At 45.7% G+C, this 20463-nt stretch overlaps 1 protein-coding gene across 2 annotated transcripts in view; it reads left to right on the forward strand.

Moving 5' to 3' along the window:
* Nucleotides 1-5298: 5298 nt before the first annotated feature.
* Nucleotides 5299-20463, forward strand: part of LOC119175128 (zinc finger protein 277) — a 90634-nt gene continuing 75469 nt past the window's right edge. For both annotated transcript variants that reach the window (XM_075894691.1, XM_075894692.1), the window contains exons 1-8: nt 5299-5442; nt 7992-8172; nt 8223-8317; nt 8388-8470; nt 8544-8635; nt 8704-8768; nt 8970-9015; nt 9102-9234. In XM_075894691.1, coding sequence (XP_075750806.1) covers nt 5427-5442; nt 7992-8172; nt 8223-8317; nt 8388-8470; nt 8544-8635; nt 8704-8768; nt 8970-9015; nt 9102-9234 — 711 coding nt within the window. In that variant the 5' untranslated portion in view covers nt 5299-5426. The remainder of the gene's footprint in view (nt 5443-7991; nt 8173-8222; nt 8318-8387; nt 8471-8543; nt 8636-8703; nt 8769-8969; nt 9016-9101; nt 9235-20463) is intronic.

A 20463-nucleotide genomic window follows, 5' to 3' on the forward strand; every position in this document is an offset into this window, starting at 1 on the left:
ATACTCTAACCGTCTCTTACTTATTTCAATCGCGGGTGTGTTCAGCTTTCCATTGTTGTCCCTAAAACCCAAGGCTTCCTGTAGGCTCGTGCCCAAACGTACACCTGGGTGGATATCTCCACATTCAATCAGAACATGCTCCGCCGTTTCCTTATCTTTCCCGCAGCATGTGCATTGTTCTTCTTCTTTACTGAATCTTGCTTTATAACTACGCGTTCTAAGGCAACCCGATCTCGCTTCAAACAGTAAAGCGCTTCCCCTTGAATTATCGTAAAATGCCTCCCTCCTTATTTCATTTTTGCCCTTTCGGTAGTTACTCAAAGCCGGTTTTTTCTCCATAGCTGCCATCCAGTAAATCCTCTCCGCCTCCCTGACTTTTCTCGGTCGCGAGCGCCACCTCGGTCGCGATGGATGGATGGATGGATGCTATGAGCGTCCCCTTTATAACGGGGTGGTGACAAGTATGCCACCAGGCTCGACAAAAAAAAAAACCTTTTTTTTCTTTTTATGTTGGCCTAATGCCTCTACTTCGATAAATTCTATCTTAATGGAAAAAAAGGTAAATTTTCAGCTTAAGTTCTCTGCCATTTACGGCACACTGTCCATATTTTATTTTTCCAATATTTATTTTTGTCCTTTCTCTCTAATTTTCTGCCACCAATACTCTAACCGTCTCTTACTTATTTCAATCGCGGGTGTGTTCAGCTTTCCATTGTTGTCCCTAAAACCCAAGGCTTCCTGTAGGCTCGTGCCCAAACGTACACCTGGGTGGATATCTCCACATTCAATCAGAACATGCTCCGCCGTTTCCTTATCTTTCCCGCAGCATGTGCATTGTTCTTCTTCTTTACTGAATCTTGCTTTATAACTACGCGTTCTAAGGCAACCCGATCTCGCTTCAAACAGTAAAGCGTTTCCCCTTGAATTATCGTAAAATGCCTCCCTCCTTATTTCATTTTTGCCCTTTCGGTAGTTACTCAAAGCCGGTTTTTTCTCCATAGCTGCCATCCAGTAAATCCTCTCCGCCTCCCTGACTTTTCCCTTAACGCTCTTTGTTGACATATGGCTTACAATACCAGCCGTATACTTACTAGTGAGTCTTCTAGTTCTTTTTCTCCACTGTGTGTCCACGCTCTTCCTATACAAATAACGGAACACCTTCTCTGCCCATCTACTCTCCTTCATATTTCTTAGCCTTTCTTCGAACCTTATTTTGCTCTGCGCTTCCCTCGCCTCAAAACCTGCCCACCCCATATCGCCCTTTACAGCCTCGTTTGTCGTCTTCCCGTGAGCACCCAACGCGAGGCGTCCCACAGTCCTTTGATTTACATCCATTCCCGCTTGCACCTCTGCCCTCATGCACACCACTGAGTTCCCAAAAGTAAGCCCTGGAACCATTACACCCTTCCACAGACCTCGAAGCACCTCATACCTATTGTATCCCCACAACGCTCTGTGCTTCATTATTGCCGCATTCCTCTTTCCTTTTGCTGCCGAGGCTTTTTCCTGTACCTCCATGTATCTATCACTCTCATTTACCCATACTCCAAGGTACTTGTATTCACTTACCCTCGGTATTTCTTGGCCTTGTATGGACACCGTCTGATCACAGGGATCATTGAATACCATCAATCCACACTTCGTTACACTGAATCCTAGTCCAAGAGCTTCACCTTCCCTTCCGCATATATTCGCCAGCTGCTGTATATCATCTCGACTGTCCGCAAATAAGACGATATCGTCCGCATAAAATAAACCTGGAAGCTTCTGCTCAATCATCATGCCGCCCTGTTTGTGTGACAGATTAAAACCAATGTTGCTACCTTCTAGCGCTTTTTCCATACTCACCATGTACAGCATGAATAACAGCGGGGACAAAGGACATCCCTGTCTCAGACCCCTGCTAACCTCAACGTTCTCTTTGCTACGCATTCCTTCCCACTCTATGCAAACTGTATTTTCTCGGTATATCTCCCTCAAAAGCTGTATACAGTCGTCGCCCATGCCCATTCCTTTCAATATATCCCACAAAATTTCCTGATTAACGTTGTCGTATGCCCCAGTGATGTCTAGAAAAGCCACGTACAAGGGCCTATTCTCTATTTTGGATATTTCTATACACTGAGTGAGAACAAACAGGTTATCGTCTAACCGCCTGTCGACTCGAAATCCGTTCTGAAGTTCTCCCAAAATATCGTTATGTTCGGCCCATGTTTCTATTTTCATTTTTACTGCTTGCATCGCCATCCTGTATAGTACCGATGTAATGGTTAGTGGTCTATACGAGCGAATCTTGTCCTTTTCTCCCTTGCCTTTATAGATTAAGTTCATTCTACTTTGTCGCCAACTGTCCGGTATTTGTCCGTCCTTTAAGCTTTTTTCTACTGCTTTTAACAATGCTTCTTTAGTGTTATGTCCTAGTTCGTTAATGAGGCTAACGGGAATCCCATCTAAACCCGCGGCAGTGCGCTTTGGAATTTTTCCTTCGGCCTTTTTCCAGTTGAAATTATCAAGTACTAGCTCTTCCTCTGTTGCTTTCTCCGCCACACTTTTACTCACCGGGGAGATCCCCTGGACGCTCTTTTGAAACGAATCGGCTGTTACCTTTTGGATGTGACCTAGCGCTTCGTACCCTTCCAATTGATTTCCTCCTTCATCTAGAATATGTTGTTGCGTTGAGACAGACTTCCTACCTAGCGCCTTTATGTGGCTCCAAAAAATCCTAGGCGCGGCCTCCTTTTTTTCGTGTATCTCTGTCATCCAGCGTTCACTTTCACCTTTAATTTTTGCCTCTACCAATTTCTGTACAAGGGATTTTTTCTCTAAATATATTTCCCATATTTTTTTGACTTCGTCCTGCGGCCGCTTCTCCTTTTTTGCCTTTCTATGCTCCCGTGAGGCTTCGCGTCGGTTCTCGATCGCCTCCCGGATTTCCTTGTTCCACCAACTTTTTGGCTTCCTTTTTCCTTTCCAGCAAACAGTTTTCTTCTCTTTCCCTATCTCCTTCGTCATTAGACGTAACAGCTCACTATACTCCCAGTCCTTGCCTGGTATTTCGCCTACTTCTTCCTCGACTCTTGCGGCTATATTTATTATTTGTTTGTCATTTAAATACGAGCTGCCAGACTTTGATTCCATGCTCATATTTTCAGTTTCGTATCCCATTTGTAATGTTATTCGTTTATGATCACTACCCAAGCTGTTAATGCCTTCCTCGTCTATCCTCATTTCTGTCAGTTTGTGGTAAATTCCTTCAGTCATGAGACAATAATCAATACTTGATTGCTTGTTTCCGACTTCCCATGTGATCTGGCCGTCACATTTAGGCCCCGTGTTAACTATCTCCAGACTATGTTGCTCGCAAAGAGCTAGTAATAACTTCCCATTGGTGTCTGAATATCCGTCAAGGTCATGTATGTGGGCATTCATGTCCCCTAGAAGGATGATTTCGGCCCCATTACCAAATTCCTTAATATCCGCACTCATGCAATCCACTATCTCCTGATTCTTTTCTCTGCAGTTATTCCCCGTCCACAAGTAGGCTACCCCTAGCCACGTTTCCTTTCCACCTACTGTGCCCCGAACCCAGAGGTGCTCTGAACACGTCTGTTTCACTCTAACCCATTTGGCTCCGCGGTGAATTAGCATTCCTACACCCCCACCTTTCCTTTCCGATATGGTCCTGTTACACCCTTCCCAAACATAATTTTTAATATGTGGTGGCTCTTCCAAGTCTCTAAGGTGTGTTTCTGTAACCGCATACACGCCTATCTGTTCTTTGTTTAACTGCTCCTCAATCTCTAACCATTTTGCCTTCTTTCTGCCACCCTGCATGTTTATGTAACTAATTGCAACACGCGCCTTTTTCCTTTTTCTTTTACCTTTTTTCTGGTTTTTCGCAATTCTACCTGTCAAAGCGTCCTCCTGGTTGCTTTCCCTGTTACGCGCTACCCCGGACTCCGAAGGGCCCGTGAGCCCCCCAAAAAAGCTACTGCGCGTCCTGCCAGTCGCCAGCCCACCTCGTGTCCAAGCCTCTTATCGAAATGAATCCTGTCTCTTTGGAATCCACCCCACCTGTGCACTTCCCTGTTTAAATCCGCTACCTCGAAACCCTTCTCTCGACTAATCCGCCATATCTCCTTGTTTGCGTCGACAACCGCTCTTCGCAGGTTGACGTTGCGCACCGGTACTTCCGGTACTGTGCATACTACAATTTGCACCTGGGGGGACACGGTGCGCATGTCATCCACCCCTCTCGCCAAGGCCGTCGCTAGTCCTGACGATTCTTTTTTCAGGACGTCATTTAACCCTCCCGCAATTACAACGAGGTTACGATTGCCAGCCTTAGCTGCGAGTTGTTCACCCGCTTGACTCATTACTGTCCCCAGCGTTTGTCCTGGGAACGTCCCTATCGCAACTCTCTTGTCGCCTTTCACCCTTTCTTTGATTGCCGCTGCGCATCGGACCAAATTTGAGTCACCGGCGATGATGACCTGTTCAGACATTCCTTCTGAAACCTGCACCTGGCTGCTGACTAGGTGACTAGCGTGAGTCACGGCTGCTGGTTTGCTCCCTCCCTCCCTCAAAACTACTTCCCGGTAGCTGGGCCCTGTGGCCAATGTATCTGCCTTTGTCACGCCTGTTTCCTTCATCTCTCCCGCACGGGGGGTCGTCGCCATAATGCTTCCGCCGTCACCTGCGTCTTCGTTCCCTTTCACAACCTTCGATAGGCCCTTCTCGGCTGCCCGGAGCCTTTCTTCCATGGCTGACGTTTTCTCTCGCTCCTTCGCCAATGCATTCTCCAGCGCTGCGATTTTCTCCATGAGCCCACTCTGGACCGCCATCATATTTTTCATTTTCTCCTCGAACTCGCACTGTCTACACTTGGCGTCATCTTCTGCTTTCTCCTCCGCACTAATTTCCACCTTCCGCCCTACCCCGCACTCGGAACACTTTACGGTCTTTTTGACCATGGCTAGCTCAGTTTACCGATGCCCACGTGTTAGAAAACTGTACTAAAATACACTGGTCTAAGCCAAAAAGAACCACAATAATAAATAAATACGCTACACTTCACAGCCCCTGCGCATGCACGTGGTCGGTCTACGCGCAGGCTTCAGCCACGTGGTGGCTGGAGAAAAAAAGACACAGTACAAAATACTAATAAAAAAAAAACCGTACACCATACTAGACCTAATCAAGCCTTACGCTAGCGCCTTACGTTCTCATAACGCTACATATAGAGCTCGGTCGCGAGCGCCACAGCGCGGCGCTTGCTCAAAGCTGAAGGCAGGCCAACTCCGCTGGGAGAGCGAGCCTTCCCAAGGCATTGTTTGGAGGAAGCGTTGATCACAATTTCCTATTGCACCACTAGCCACTGTAGCAGGTGTTCTGTGCTGTAGCTTGACGCACATGTAGGTGGTGGGATGGCTGCTTCAATTGGTGAGGAAGAAACACGTTGCTTTAAAAGAGTTGCTCAATTTGGTGTGCTCATGCCGACTTAGAGAGCCGAATACAGCTTGCCCGAAAAAGACGACAATACGCGGTACTAGTAACACTAGACATAGCTAAAGCTTATGATAGCGTTGAGCACTCAATTTTATTGAATTCTTTACACGAATGTGACTTTCCGCGATATATTGTTGATTGGGTAGCAGAGTTTCTAAAATCGAGAGAATTTTATTGTGCAAAGGATGGATGTCACTCATCTAAATTCAAACAGCAACGTGGAGTACCTCAAGGGGCGGTCCTATCTCCGCTGTTATTCAATGTGTTGATGAGCTCAATTCCCATTGAACGAGATATCACTGTCTACATTTATGCAGACGACATTGCATTTTTCGTTGCAGATAGTGACATTTATTCTTTGCATCAAAAATTGCAAAAGTACATGTATTCTCTTGAAATTTGGCTGCATTCAATTTCATTGTCTCTAAACATCAGTAAAAGTGCGCTCCTGGTGTTCCCTATAGCAGATTCTATTCAAATTTCAGTACTTTATAATCAGGAACCGATTCCACAAGTAGAGTCTATCAAATATTTGGGCATTATTTATAACGAGAAACTTAACTGGAGCCCTCACATAGACTATAACGTGGCAAAGGCACAACGAGCTTCAGGCTTATTGCGAAGGTTGAGCAACAGAAAATATGGGTTACGTAGACACACCTTATTAATGATATATAAAATGTACATGCGCCCAATACTCGAATTTGGGTGTATATTATTTTCGGGTGGCCCTACGTACAAAATTAAACCGTTAGTTCTATTAGAGCGAGAAGCGTTACGGTTGTGTTTGCGACTCCCCAGGTATGTCGCTATTAATGTACTATATCAGGAAGCTCGCATACCAACTATTCTTTGCCGATTCCGTATCTTAACAGTACAAACATACTTGAAATTTTACGGCTTATCAGCGAGACGGTCTGCATATGCCTTTATTAGTGACCCCGACGCCTTCTTCCTCGCTCACTGGCCACGCTTTCGTACTCCCCAGATTATTTTTGTACAAAAGAAACTTGAAAGCATAAAGGTGGATATCAGATCGGTAATTGGAACCAAAGCATTAAATCACAATATTACGATAGAATGTGATGTAATTTTTCCCCCACTATCTAAGTTTCAATCTTCGAGTTACTTAAATGACAGGTTAGAAGACTACATAGCTCATGCGGAAATAAAGAACATAATAGCCACAGACGCTTCTGTGAATAAAGAAAAGGCAGCAGTAGGAATCGTCTCAGATTACCTCGGTTGGTCATTCTCGGTAAGACTACCAGACTTCACTCCGGTTTTCGAAGCTGAGCTCCTGGCTATTATTTTAGCGCTACGAAAACTTCCTTCAAACGAAGAGAGTGCAATGATAATTACTGATTCTCTTTCGCTGTGTACTACTCTCACAGCTTCAGAACAATCAAGAGCTCTAGCGACATTACAAACATTAGTTCCACCTCATGTGAAGTTCCTGAAGTTAGTCTGGGTCCCGGGACACTGTGGCATACGGTTGAATGAAATAGCCGATTCACTATCTCGAGCCACACTTGATGGCCCTGTGATCTCGGTACTACCAGAATCGGAACACATAGTGTCGATCAGATATAGAAAATGGGCTATTTATACGGATATTATGAAAAATATTACTAAATATACGGACTATCAGCACCTAACATACCCCTGGAAACCTCAGTGGAGTCAATCTAAAAAGTTAGAAGTTATTTTAACCAAATTTCGATGTCGTGTCCCTCCATTAAACTTTTACTTGCACAGAGCTGGTCTGGCGATATCCCCCCTGTGTCCATTCTGTGAAGAAACGGAAACAATAGAGCATTACTTTATAACATGTAAAAACTATTCATTAATTAGGAAAAGACTTTTAATTGTTCCGTTTCAAGCAGTAGGTTTAAATTTAACTGCAGATAATGTTCTAAGTTTCGGTGCCTTTAGCTTGGGACATTGCCACAGGAGCGTATTCGATGCTGTATGCAATTTCATTCGAGAATCAAAGCGCATGTCATAATAATGCCTGCTTAAATATATTTCTGAAGACACTTGTCTAATTTTGAATGAAATTTGCATATTCATTTGATTGTGACCGGGTGAGATAAGCTCGATTGTCTGGTCTACTCAAAATTTCTGTCTTCCACTGTAGTATTACCTCACCTTTTCTCTTCTTGATTCAATCTTCAATTATTTGTTTAGTTTAATATTCCTTTTTAGTTAATTATTATTTTCTATTACATCATTAGTTTTTTCATTAAGGATAAACCTTTTAATATATCTCATATAGGATACTTCTAGATTTCATGGCCAATCCCCCATAGTGGGTATGTGCCAGTGCGAAGGGGCAACAACAACAACAATAAAAGAGTGTTACTTTGCAGTGTTATTAGTGTGTGCCTGCGATCGTTTGTTTCTTTCTGTGTCCTGTTTAGTTGCGCTACTCACGATGGTTTCTATGTCTGCAGTGGAGCTATTATTTTGTTCATTTTTAGAGCCGCTGTTCTTACCTTCGAGAAACCAGGACAAAAAGGACACGAATACGTCTGAGGTGGTTTGCGTTTTCTGCGACATCTCGTTTCTTGTCGACAAAAGCTTCCAAGGTTTGTTGTCGCACCTGCTGACAGAGCACAAGCTTGTCGTCAGCAACTTTACCGGTGTTGCTGATCCTCCAAGGTAAGTCGACTTGTCAAGTTATGCATGCGCTTATATTGGCGTATTTCTAGATATTTTGCGTACTGGAAGAAGCGATTTCGGGAGGTGTCTGATATCGCAGACGTATGCGTGACGATGAAGACCAACAGTGGTGACGATGATGTCGGTGAGCGTAGTACAGCAGCGTTAAACACTTTACAGAGGCCTTGATAGTATGTGCACTCTTGTGCCTACAGGACCAAGGGAAACATTCTTATTGCTTTCTGAAAAACTGCCTGAAGACGATGCCATTCGCTGGAAACTGCGCAAGTCCAAACTGGTACGTTAGTCTGCTTTATAGTAAAGGCCGCGCTCTTGTCTGATGAATACGGGCCAACTTTTCTCCCGTTTAGGACGATGTGCTGGCAAGTCAAGAACTTGAAAGGACTGACACATCCTTCAGAAGGACGTGCTTGTTTTGCAAGCAAGTTTTCACTGGAAACAGGTGCAATATTTTCCGCCTGGTGCACTTACATCACGATTAGTATTTCTAATCAGTATTTTCTTTTGCAGGGCCACGCTACTCAATCACATGGCTCGCGACCACAACTTTAGTGTGGGAAGACCTGATAATTTAGGTATAATGTTCATCTCTGCTTGCTGCATTGACTCATGCTACCGAGGTCATTACGAAAAAATGCATGGCCATGTAGATGTGGTGTGGGATTGGCTGGTGATTCAATGACCTGGGAATCCAAACGCACCAGCCAATACACTTATGTTACTGTATGTGCCTGTAGGTACCTTTAAATTTTAATAAATTGTACTTTCTTTTCTAGTGTATGTCGAAGAGCTTCTGGACATCTTGCAGGACAAGTTGAGCAAGTGCGTGAAACATTACAAACCCTATTCACGGTGTCATTTAGTGTGGATTTTGTGTTAACAATACTGTCATATTTTTCTTCTCAAAGCATGCAATGTTTGTACTGTGAGAAGACATTCAAAGACTGGCAGATATTGAAAGAGCACATGCGAAAAAAACAGCACAAGAAGATAAACCCCCGGAACAAAGCCTATGATAAATACTATGTCATCAATTATACCGTGAGTACTGTGTGTTTTAAGTCACTTGACTTCAGTTGAGTAACTGCTTAGAGCATATGCAGAAACAAATACCAACTGTGTTTCTGCATATGTTTCAATATCAAGAGGGTGGTTGCTTTCTTTGAAATTCAGTTGCCATTTATTTTTAAATAGTTATCATAATCATTCTCAGTGTGTCTTAGATCTAATATAGTAAGACAAAGGTCTTCAAAAATAATTACCAATTCACCCAATCTCGTGGGAGTAGACCCTGTTTTATGCCCTTAAATATTGTAACTTCAGGATGCCATTTAACTTGCTGTCTTGGCTATTTCCCATCCTTTGATAATTATTTCGTTGCTCCTAGGGACCACTGGGACTTTGCCTTATAAATCGGTGGTCAGCCAAAGTCCACTTTTTGTTGTTTAATGCCAAGGAAGCTTTTGGTTACCCTGTTTGTTCTTTAGTCTGTTTTGTTGTAACCTCAGCAGACATGGCACAACACCTAGGCTTGCACAATAACAAAAACTATTACTAACAGAAATAGCTCTTAAGACACTGAACATACGTTGGCTGTCTATTATAAGGGCAGCAGTTTCAATGACATGACATCAGTAGTTATGACAGTTAGTTATGACATCAGTAGTTATGATGTCAGTCCAGTCACACACGCATGCTGTAACCCATACTGCACCGCACTGATACACACTGACGCATGTGCACTGACACAACACTTCTTCCCCTTTATGTGTGAGTTCACAGGACTCTACATAGCAATCTGGGAGTAGACTCTCTCTATTACTGTGCCGCAACGGAGGTGGGGACTGGTCCTATGAAAGGCTGTTCTGGCTTATAGTTGTGACTGGATGGTCAAAGAATGCCCATGTTGGCCGGAGTTTCTGTCGACCATATCTGGTGCTGGCACTCATAGGAGGTCCTTAGCATCGGTGTCCACCACTTCTGGCACCCATGCAAACATCTCTAAAGGTGTTGTCTGGTTCGTCGCAAGGTTCCATAGTGCGAATGTCGGGCGTCAACTTCTTCGATAAACGTCGAGGTCGTAAGTTCTCTGCGTGAACATACTGCTCATTGCTTGTATAGACAAAATAGGTGGATATACTCACGTGCTTGAGCACGATTACTGCCAGCGATTTTTCCTCACCTGGTCTTGAACCATTGACAAAAACAGGCTGTCCTTCCACCAATTCTTGCCATTTTTCTCAGGTTTGGTTTGCCGTATCATTCCTCATGTCTAACTTTTCTTGCATTCATTGTTCAAGATTAGGGTTAGAAACAACTGGGCAGGTGTTTCCCCTGTTGTTCCAGTAGGCCTATTCCTGTACGTGAAGAGGAATTCATCAATACGATGCTGGAGTGCGTGGTTCGTAATTTTGTTTTTCCCGTAAGACTTGTTTCAAAAGGTGTCGCTGTGATTTTCGCACGCAACACTCAGCAGTGACAGATTTCATTATGTTTCAAATAGGTCTCAAAGCTGGCTGAAGTCAACTTGGCACTGTTGTTACTGGGGGAATTTGTCGAGACTTGGAGCCATCCAAGGGTCAGGGCGAAAACGAACCGAGGTGCCGGAGCTGAGAACTGCACAGTCTATCTACCGATATTTTCATTATTTAGGTAGTGTAGTACTAAGTTTAAAAAAGGAAAAACTCCCTCAAGCGTCCCTGCGTTCATGTTTTATATCCTCGGTCTTCCCAAGATTTCCTGCAAGGGAAAACAACAAAGTCCAGAACCCTCTAATGGGATCGTCGTCTACTCCACCCACGAAAAGGCAATTGCTTCCCGCTAAACCTAGGAAAGGGGGAAAGGCATGCACAGCCAACGCCTCCTATACTTTGAGATGCCTGGCACGTCGGCCGCTATCCTATTGTTCACCCGCGGCCACCGTGTTTTACCGGACTGCCGCAAGGCGGCGCCAGCTTCTGACACTACGCTCCGCCACAGAAAGTCGCTATGCTAGTCGCTCTGTGGAGCTTCGCAGTGCTCATCTTTGTGAAAATTTGGTCCTTCAAGGTTTGTAGGGCTTAGCAGAGTGAAAATAAAGTCAAGAACGAAAATAAAAAGTAAATCAAGTGGAACTACAATAGCACAATATTTATTCACTGCAGCAAAAGGCCAGCCTAAGCATTCTCTGCCAAGAGCTGGGGTGTGCTGCAGATAACGCAATATCACAGTACGGTAATAATACGAATAGATATTGCTTCAACATAAAAAAAGAAATAACATCGATGTAAAGCAAGCTCAACTGCAGGTTCATGCACATAATGGCCAGAAAATTGTAAACAAAAAAAAAAAGGGAACATGTATATATTTTATCACAGGAGTAAGTGTCACAGCTATACAAAATAGCAGCAACCTCGGCTATGAAGAAAAAAATGCAAAATATTGGTAGTCAAAGAAAGTGTAAAGCAGAAAATGACTTTGTTGTCGCAGACAATGGTAAAAAACGAGGGGCATCATCATGCATATGTAGCGAAACTAACAATTTAAAGCGAATGGGGTGGAAGAAGAGTTCCCCAATCCATGACACTGCTATTGCAGTTGATGTCTGCAGTCTAAAGAAATTACTGAAAAAAATCAAAGAACAGAACCAATATATGCCGTTTCTAAGCATCAGTACTTTGCGTGACAGCGGCTTGTTGTGATACATCTTAGCCACTGCATTTCTGTCACTTATGTCTAATGCATGGTTTGAAAATAGGGGCTTCATAAATTTTTTGCATATTACTTTAACAAAAGCCTCTCTCTGGTCATCATTGCAGCTTTTACATTTCAACACTGGCAAGCCTGTGATTGCACTGGCACTGTGCTGCAAACACTGCTCCATTGGTTTAAGGAGAGCTTTTCTGTCTGACAGCATTATGTCCACGTATTTCTTCAGTCCATAAAGAACAGTAATGAGTTCTTGTGTTGGGTAGTAGAGGCCACTGCTGTCTTGGTGGGAAAACAACCCATCCACAGCAGAGTTTCCTTTTGCTTTCCTAACTAAAGACACACAGTTCTCACACGCACTTCTTTCGCTCACTACGCGAGCTATGTAGCCCCCAACAAGTGATATGGCAAGTGCTGCGACAAGTTTGCTTGTCATCGAAGCCTTTTTTGCCGACTCCCGATATGGCTGCCATATCGGGAGTCGGCAAAAAAGGCTTCGATGACAAGCAAACTTGTCGCAGCACTTGTTGCGCCCTTTTGGCGTTCGCACAGACAGCTGCTGTGCTGCCCCTCACTTCACTTCCACTAACAGCCCGGGAAGAGCAGAAGGAAGTAGAGCTGTTGACGTTGCTTCTGTCGGATGATGCGACTATTCCTGTCTTCAAAATTTTTTCTAGTCCAGAAACAGCACTTCTCACATCCAGCATTAGCGCTCACTCCGGCATTAGCGCTCACTCCGAACAGCATTAGCGCTCACTCCGAACGGGCTACCGCAAAGACTGCGCGGGGGCTCGCCTGCCGGCAAGGCGCACGATAGTGTCAGAACACAGCGCCGCGGCGCGGCGGTGGCGTGCGTAAACGGGAGAGGGTCGCGCGGTGAGAGATTTCTTCTGTGCGTTGTTGAACAATAAAAGATAGTGCTCAATGTACATGCCAATGGTTGCTAAGGGGGAATGAGAGACGGGAGAATTCGGCTTTTAGTTAACGCGCACGCTACGAATTTTTTGTTGTTCAACAATGCACAGAAGACAAGAAAGGGTTGCTACGTTGTACTCGCTGGGCGTAAGCTCCTAGGTTTTAGAAAGGTTTAGCGAGCGTTGGGCCGCAGTGCCATGAATACAGTGAACTAGTATATAACATGAACTAGAGGTGGTTAAAGGAGGGAAGTAGACACGAAGTGCAAGCCATAAGAAAGTGTGCGTGTGCCTGCTCTCGTTCAGTCCTTGGAATTTCCGCTAGATGGCGATGCTTCTATATGAGGAATATATGATGAAAAGATGCGAGATGGTGGTACTTAGTGTTGAATAGGTAGACGAATGGACACACAGACAGATGCATGGACTGACGCACGGATGGCTGCACGGACGGATGGACGCATGGACGGAGCTGGAGCAAATGCATGGACCAAAGCAGGGACGGACGCAGAGATGAGCGTGCGGAAACACGAACAGACGCATGCACGGATGGCCGTAGGGATGCACAGGCGGCCACACAGACGCACGCATGGATGGACGGAAACAAGAACGAATGGACAAACGGATGCTTCGCCCCACTATCCATCATTTGCTCTGTGGATATGCTGCCATTTTCTTTCAGGCAACCAATAGGCAGAAAACGGACTGCACAGCTTTTCTAGTCTTTTCAGTGCTTGTTGAATTCATAGGAAAAACTTCCAGCTACTTCAAATGAGCATCCACAAACACAAGAAACTACTGTTGATGACAAAATGCAGACCCGTGATGTACTCCCTGCCACTTGTGTGCGGGCCAACCACAATCCACAGTGGACATCCACAGTGGAACTCTGGAGGCTAAATTTCAGGTAAGCTGACACGTTACACAGGCCGTCACTGTTTGTACTCAATGTCTTGAGGGAAGCTGGGCCACCATACATGGCTGCGTGATTACATTTTCATTCGTGTCATGCTTGCGTGGCCTTAATGCAGCATATACAGAGCTTTTTGTCGTAAGGACACTGGCACAACCATGGGGTTTCCCCGTGTTACACACTTCTGTTCCTCCGAAAATTCACTGCATTGCCTACAATGTGCTGTCAACGCTTCATCTGTCACATTTGATGGCCACCCGTTTGTTGTGAATAACAAGACCTTAGAGAGCACTTTGTTTCGCCGGGTTCCAGTCCTGATCTGTCTCGCGGATAGTGAAATGTCTTTTGGTTCCTACCTCTGCTCTGGAAGTGGTAATCTTGACAGTGTGTCCACATTTGCTGTATCACTTGTTTTTGTAATGTACTCACTAGTAGTTGCGTGCTGCCAGTAATAGGGCCCAATGTTGCACACATTCTGCCGATATTTCAGGAACCAGACATTTTGTCCAAATATGCCTGGCAACATTTGAGGTCTGTTTATATAGAGAAGTTCCTGCTGAACAATTTTTTGTGGAACGTTCCCTGAACATCACTGCCAGTACCTTTTTTTTTTTCAGCGTGGGTATAGGCATGTCTTGCCTTGGACAGCATTTTAGATTCAAACGCTATGGGGCTCTGTTATGAGCTTATCTTATAGAAAAGTATCGCACGAACATTGTAAGCCGATGCATCGCATACAAGACCAAGTTCCTCTTTAAGTCGTAGAAAGACAGTATGACATTCTGCGTCATACATTGCTTTCGTCATATGAAAACATTGCTTTCGTCATTTGAAAACGGCGTGCCATTCAGGAGGACATACATGCAAAGCGACGCGTCGTTTGGAGCAGATTTGAGACGGTCAATAGGTTGTCACAGGGAGGCATCACGACGTTGTTCATCACCAGTATGAAGTAACTGGGACATTGACATGACGCTGAGGCTAGGCTCGATGTCTGATTCGTCGGGCTGATCAACAGGGTAGCAGGATAAGCAATTGACATTCAAATGGAGACATCCAGACTTGTAAGCAACCGAGTAGGAATACTCCTGCAGGCGTAATGCCCAGCGGCCAAGTTGTTCAGTGGGGTCCTTCAAAGAAGAAAGCCCACACAGTGCGTGATGATCTGTGATGACTCGGAAAGGGTGGCCATACAAGTAAGGACAGAATTTCGAAACCGCCCAGACGAGGGCAAGACATTCCCGTTCTGCTGTAATTGCGTTGAGTCTTTGAAAACAGACGACTTGGATACACAATTACACGTTTGTGCTCCGCTGAATTAGCGCCCAAACTGCACCAATTTCGTGACCACTCGCGTCAGTTCGCACTTCTATAGGAGCATCGAGGCCGAAATGTGCAAGAATAGGATATGTCGTTCGAGCGGTGATTAGCTGAGAGAAGGCATCAGTTTGAAGAGGGCCCCAACAAAAGGGGCATCTTGTTTGAGAAGGTCGGTGGTTGGCCGTGCGAGTGCCGCAAAGTTTTTCACGAACCGGCGAAAGTAGGAGAAGAGGCCCACGAAACTGCGAACATCATCGACACGGCGCGGGACTGGGAAGTTTGTTACAGTGCGTACTTTCGCCGGGTCTGGTCGTACGCCTGCAGCATCAACAAGGTGACCCAACAGGGTAATATGACGAAGATCGAAGAGGCACTTGGAGGAATTGAGCTGCAGGCTGGCCCGTTGAAATATGGATAGAGTGGTCGAAAGGCGTTCAAGGTGGGTTGTGAAGGTAGGTGAGAAAATGATTGTGTCATCCAGGTAACACAAACATGTCGACCATTTAAATCCTTGTAGGAGCGTGTCCATCATTCTCTCGAAGGTCGCTGGAACGTTGCAGAGACCGAAGGGCATGACCTTGAATTGGTAAAGACCGTCGGGGGTCACGAAGGTGGTCTTTTCTTGGTCCATGTCATCTCCAGCAATTTGCCAGTAGCCAGATCGGAAGTCGAGACATGAAAAGAAGGTAGCGCTATGTAGGCAATCGAGGGCATCGTCAATGTGTGGTAGAGGGCACGCATCTTTTTTGGTAATTTTGTTGAGGTGGCGATAATCAATACAGAAACGCCATGAGCCGTCTTTCTTTTTTACTAATACCACGGGAGATGCCCAAAGGCTCGATGATGGTTCGATTATGTTTTTCGTAAGCATTTTGGCCACTTCTTTTTGAAACACTTCTCGCTCGGACGTTGACACGCGGTACGGCCGATAGTGAATGGGCGATGTTGCGACTCCGGGTCCCGGGGGTCTAAGTTTGGTAGTAGGTCCCCGTTCTAGGACCCATCGTCGAACAAGTCAGATGAGGTGCTCGTAAGAACGACAACAATTTATTTACATGGTTAGTAACTGAGAATTAGAAAGGAGCTGATCAAGTGATCAGAACTGTACAGGAGAACTGTTGAACTGTAGAACTTAAAATATACAAAAGTCTTCCGCTTATATAGTGCCACGTTGCCAACCCTGGGCGCATTGTCCGCGCTTAAGCCAGTACGGCGCCCGATGGTCTAGGTGCTCCACCCACGAAGGCGGGGAAAGACACCACACAATGCATGTGGAGAAGGCACAGTCTACACAATGCCCAAATATGGTCACAAACGCACTGCACCGACATTTCGCACACGTCATCAAGATTTCCTGCCCGTCCGATGACCTTGGATGACCTTGGTTTCCAAGAACTCTTCTGGCAGTTGGGTGAGGTTCGAAAAACTGGCAGAGGCTTAAAAGCACTTTCTGTCGATATAAAGGATTTGTATTACTATTTGCCGCATGAGAAGTTGTTACAGTGTGTTGACAATGCCATTGACTCATTTGGTGCTGTAGCCTTCCAGAATCTCACGGGTGTCCATAACAGTAACCTCTTAGAGCTTCTGTCTTTTTATATCAAGTCGACTTTTGTATCTTTTAATCATCGTAAATACATACAGAATAGTGGTGTCTGCATCGGGTCATGCCTCGCCCCGATCCTTAGTGACATATATCTTGCATATCATGACCGTTTGCTGATGAGCATGCTTGACCAAAATATTGTCACCAAAATATGTCGTTACGTAGACGACTTTTTAATTTGCATCAACTGCAGCAACGCTGCCTGCCAGCACCTAACCGACGGTATTGTAAGGACTTTTAAAGAATGTTTTAAACCGCTTTTATTGACTCATGAGATGCCAGTTGACAACAGCTTACGCTATTTAGGTTTGAATTTAATTCTTTCACCTGACCATGTGTGCTGGCTATTTGAACCTAGAACTGGAAAACCTCTTTTACCCTATGACTTCCCATTCTAAGTTAGTTAAGCGAAGCATCACAAATCTTTGTCTCATCAATCCTCTTAGGAAATCATGTCATCATGTCATGCAGCGCAGCTTTGCAGCTCAAGCTGAAAGGCTTTTGAGTGCTGGGTACCCAGCTATCCTACTGGCATCTGTAGCTGAAAAGCTATTAAAACAGATAAAGAAAGGCTGCAACTCCGAGGCTCAGCCGGAATCTAACGACCGAAAAAGACCCGTAGTTTTACCCTACGTGCATGACATTTTCCACCGGCTAAAAAAGATAGGGGAGAAATGCAGCGTCAAAGTGGTGTTTTCAGCGCCGGATAAGTTAGACCGGCTTTGCAAAGCAGTCAATCCTCTCAAATCACGTACCACTGGTTGCTCAACCAAGCACGAAATTCGGTTTGTGGCGTGTGTAGCGGGGGTTGTTTACGCGATTCCACTCTCATGTGGTAAGTGGTATTTCGGCCAAACGGGGCACTGCCTTAATGAAAGGCTAAAAGAGCACCATTATAATGTTCACAAAGCAAGCCAGGGCCACATTGGAATTCACTGCCACGATTGTGGATGTTCCCCCATGTTTGATCAATGTGAAGTGGTTAAAAAGCGCCCGTCACGATTAACTCAGGGAATTATAGAAGCGCATTGTATAGCAAGAGCTGGCGTCACGTGTATTAGCGCCCCTTCTTTGGTTTTATCTGAACATGAAGTGGCCTTCCTTAATTAGGATAACCGCCTATGAATCTGTGATATGTGATGGTGCGATGTTGTGTGTAATCTTGTCGTTGCGTTAGGGTGGTTTTGTATGCTTGCGCCGGTCTACATATTTGATGCAGTTTGACAATAAAGCTCAGTTGGAAGTTAGCGCTCTGTCCTCTTGTGTCGGTCTGCTCGGCCGTTTCTTCTTCCCCGTAATGCGCTATACCAGTTCAAATCCCACTTCTGACACCATGTAGTGACGTGCCCGGGTAGCGCGGACGCCGCTAGCTGAGCCAAAAGTGGGCGTAAAGCCGGCGAAGAATGACCCAACAACGCGTAGTTCACAAACAGCAAAAAGCCCCGTTTAATGCCCACCGATGCCTTTTATACAGAGGGGGGGCGCCACCTCCCAGTTACTAGAAGCAACAGGTGGCGTCCTCTACAAATACGATGGGCAAAATGCTAAGAAATATGTTTACATGCATATACAGGAACGCCAATCTATGCTGAGTGAGGTGGCTAATGGAAAGAGGTTACGCTAGACAAAATAGCGAAATTCATTGGACATCTGGTTTACAGAAGTAATATTCAGATCACGAGTATCCATCTATATTTGAACATCTGTAGGCTTTAATCACACACAAAAAAATAAATTTTCTAAGAAAAGTGTAAGATTCCGCTTGTTTCTCAAGAAAAACCAGGTAATGCTTCACAGCATAGCACGAGCAACCGAAGCAGCACCTCGGTTCCGATTTTCTTTGTCTCTGTGAATAGAAACATTTTGTACAACATTTATTATTTTTATCCTGTTCCTGGATTATTTGTTTTTAAAATATATATTCTGAATTTTCTTTGTTTTGAATATTTTTGTATTTATACAATTTTTATTACACTGTTTACCAGCTGGCAACTATAAATTATACACTTTTCACGTTTTTATTCTAAAATATTTTCGGTGCTCTACACGATATTGTCACAGGTAATGGGCATGAGCCATCAACTGTAGGTGGAATCCTTTGGAAGTGAAGAAAGAAGAGGGCTTTTGCGTCTTGGTCTGAGGGCAAGCAAGAGGTCGTTTCGTCGCTGTCTGTAATTACGTTCGTGGCACTGGTGGAGGTGCTGGGTAAATGGGCCTCGGCTGCAGATTTTCAGCCGACACACCGAGCTACTTGGAGACAGCTACAGCTCCCACAGCAAGAAGCAGTCGTCGCCTGTGAGGACTATCTCCCGAGTACGGTCCCCTCTCTCAAGACGAGATGGCAACTTCAACTAACAACCAGGCGAGTCAAACCAACGACGCCTATTCTTTTCTCCCGCATGTTTTTCATGCGCCGCAAACACCACGCTCATTTCATGGAGACATTTATGAAGATGTTGACGACTGGCTTGACCACTTCAATCGAGTTGTCAACATCAACGAATGGAATGAAGCTCGCAAGCTGCGGAGAGTTTACTTTGCGTTAGAAGACTCTGCCAAAACGTGGTACGAGAATCACGAGGGTTCCTTTGCGACGTGGCATGAGTTCAGCCGACAGTTTCGTGATGCGTACCGCAGCACTGAAAGGAAAGAGAGAGTAGAGCAGGCGATCTCGTCTCGGAACCAACAACCCAACGAGAGAGTTTCGATGTTTGTCGAGGACATGCTTCGACTCTTCAAGCATGCTGACCCTGCAATGTCCGAGGAAAAGAAGGTGCGGCATTTAATGCGTGGGGTAAAAGAGCAGCTCTTCGCCGGACTCGTGCGCAATCCACCGACGACTGTGGCAGAGTTCATAAATGAGGCAACCACAATGGAGCGTACTCTCCAGTATAGGTCGTCACTGTATGAACGCCAGGACGTGACCCCTGCTGGTTGCTTTATCGGGGCTGACAGCGAGAGGCATGCCCTCGCTGAGTTCATAAGAAGCGTCGTGCGGGACGAGCTGCGCCAACTCCAAGCAGTGGGACCCCAACCACCCGTAAGTGATCTCACAGACTTAATTCGAAATGAGATCCGACAGGTGGTCACCCCACTCGCGCCAACAAGGCCTGAGGCCCCTGTGCTGACTTATGCGGCGGCTCTGCGATTTCCTGCACCACATGGCCCTGATCCCGCTATGGGGAGAATGGATCAGGCTAGCCATCGATTCCAAGGCACCTCTTCGACTCCGCCACCTGCCTCAAGGTTTCCGAGAGCACCAACTTATCGTCCGTCTGGATCGCGGCAGAACGCCACAAAGGCCAGCGTGCGGCGTACGTCCGATAATCGTCCACTCTGCTACCACTGTGGCGAAGCGGGTCACGTCTACCGTAACTGCCAGTACCGCCAACTTGGTCTCTGTGGCTTTCACCCTGATGCTCGGTGCCCGCGTTACGGTGAGCGTCCTCGCGACATCGAAGCGTACCTTACGGGCCAGCAAGCTCCTTGCCTTGGTCAACGCCCCCAATCACGATCACCATCACCTCGCCGCCCCACGTCACCTAGCATTCCCTCGTCATCTTATGCTCCTTTCAGAGGCCGGTCACCGAGTCCCCACAGGGGAAACTAGAAACCGCGGCTCCTGGGGGTGAAGCCGCGTTCCAACGAACTGTCAAAGAGCCTCCTTCGACGCAAAGACCCGACGAAGACCGTTCTGACTTTCCAGTCGTTTCCGAAAGTCATAAGACTGTTTCCGCCGACATCACCGTACACATCGATAATCACGTCGTCACTGCCCTCGTCGACACCGGCGCCGATTATTCGGTTATGAGCAGCGCCCTAGCATCCCA

The sequence above is a fragment of the Rhipicephalus microplus genome, chromosome 5 (genome assembly GCF_043290135.1).
Source record: "Rhipicephalus microplus isolate Deutch F79 chromosome 5, USDA_Rmic, whole genome shotgun sequence".
Taxonomy (NCBI): Eukaryota; Metazoa; Arthropoda; class Arachnida; order Ixodida; family Ixodidae; genus Rhipicephalus; species Rhipicephalus microplus.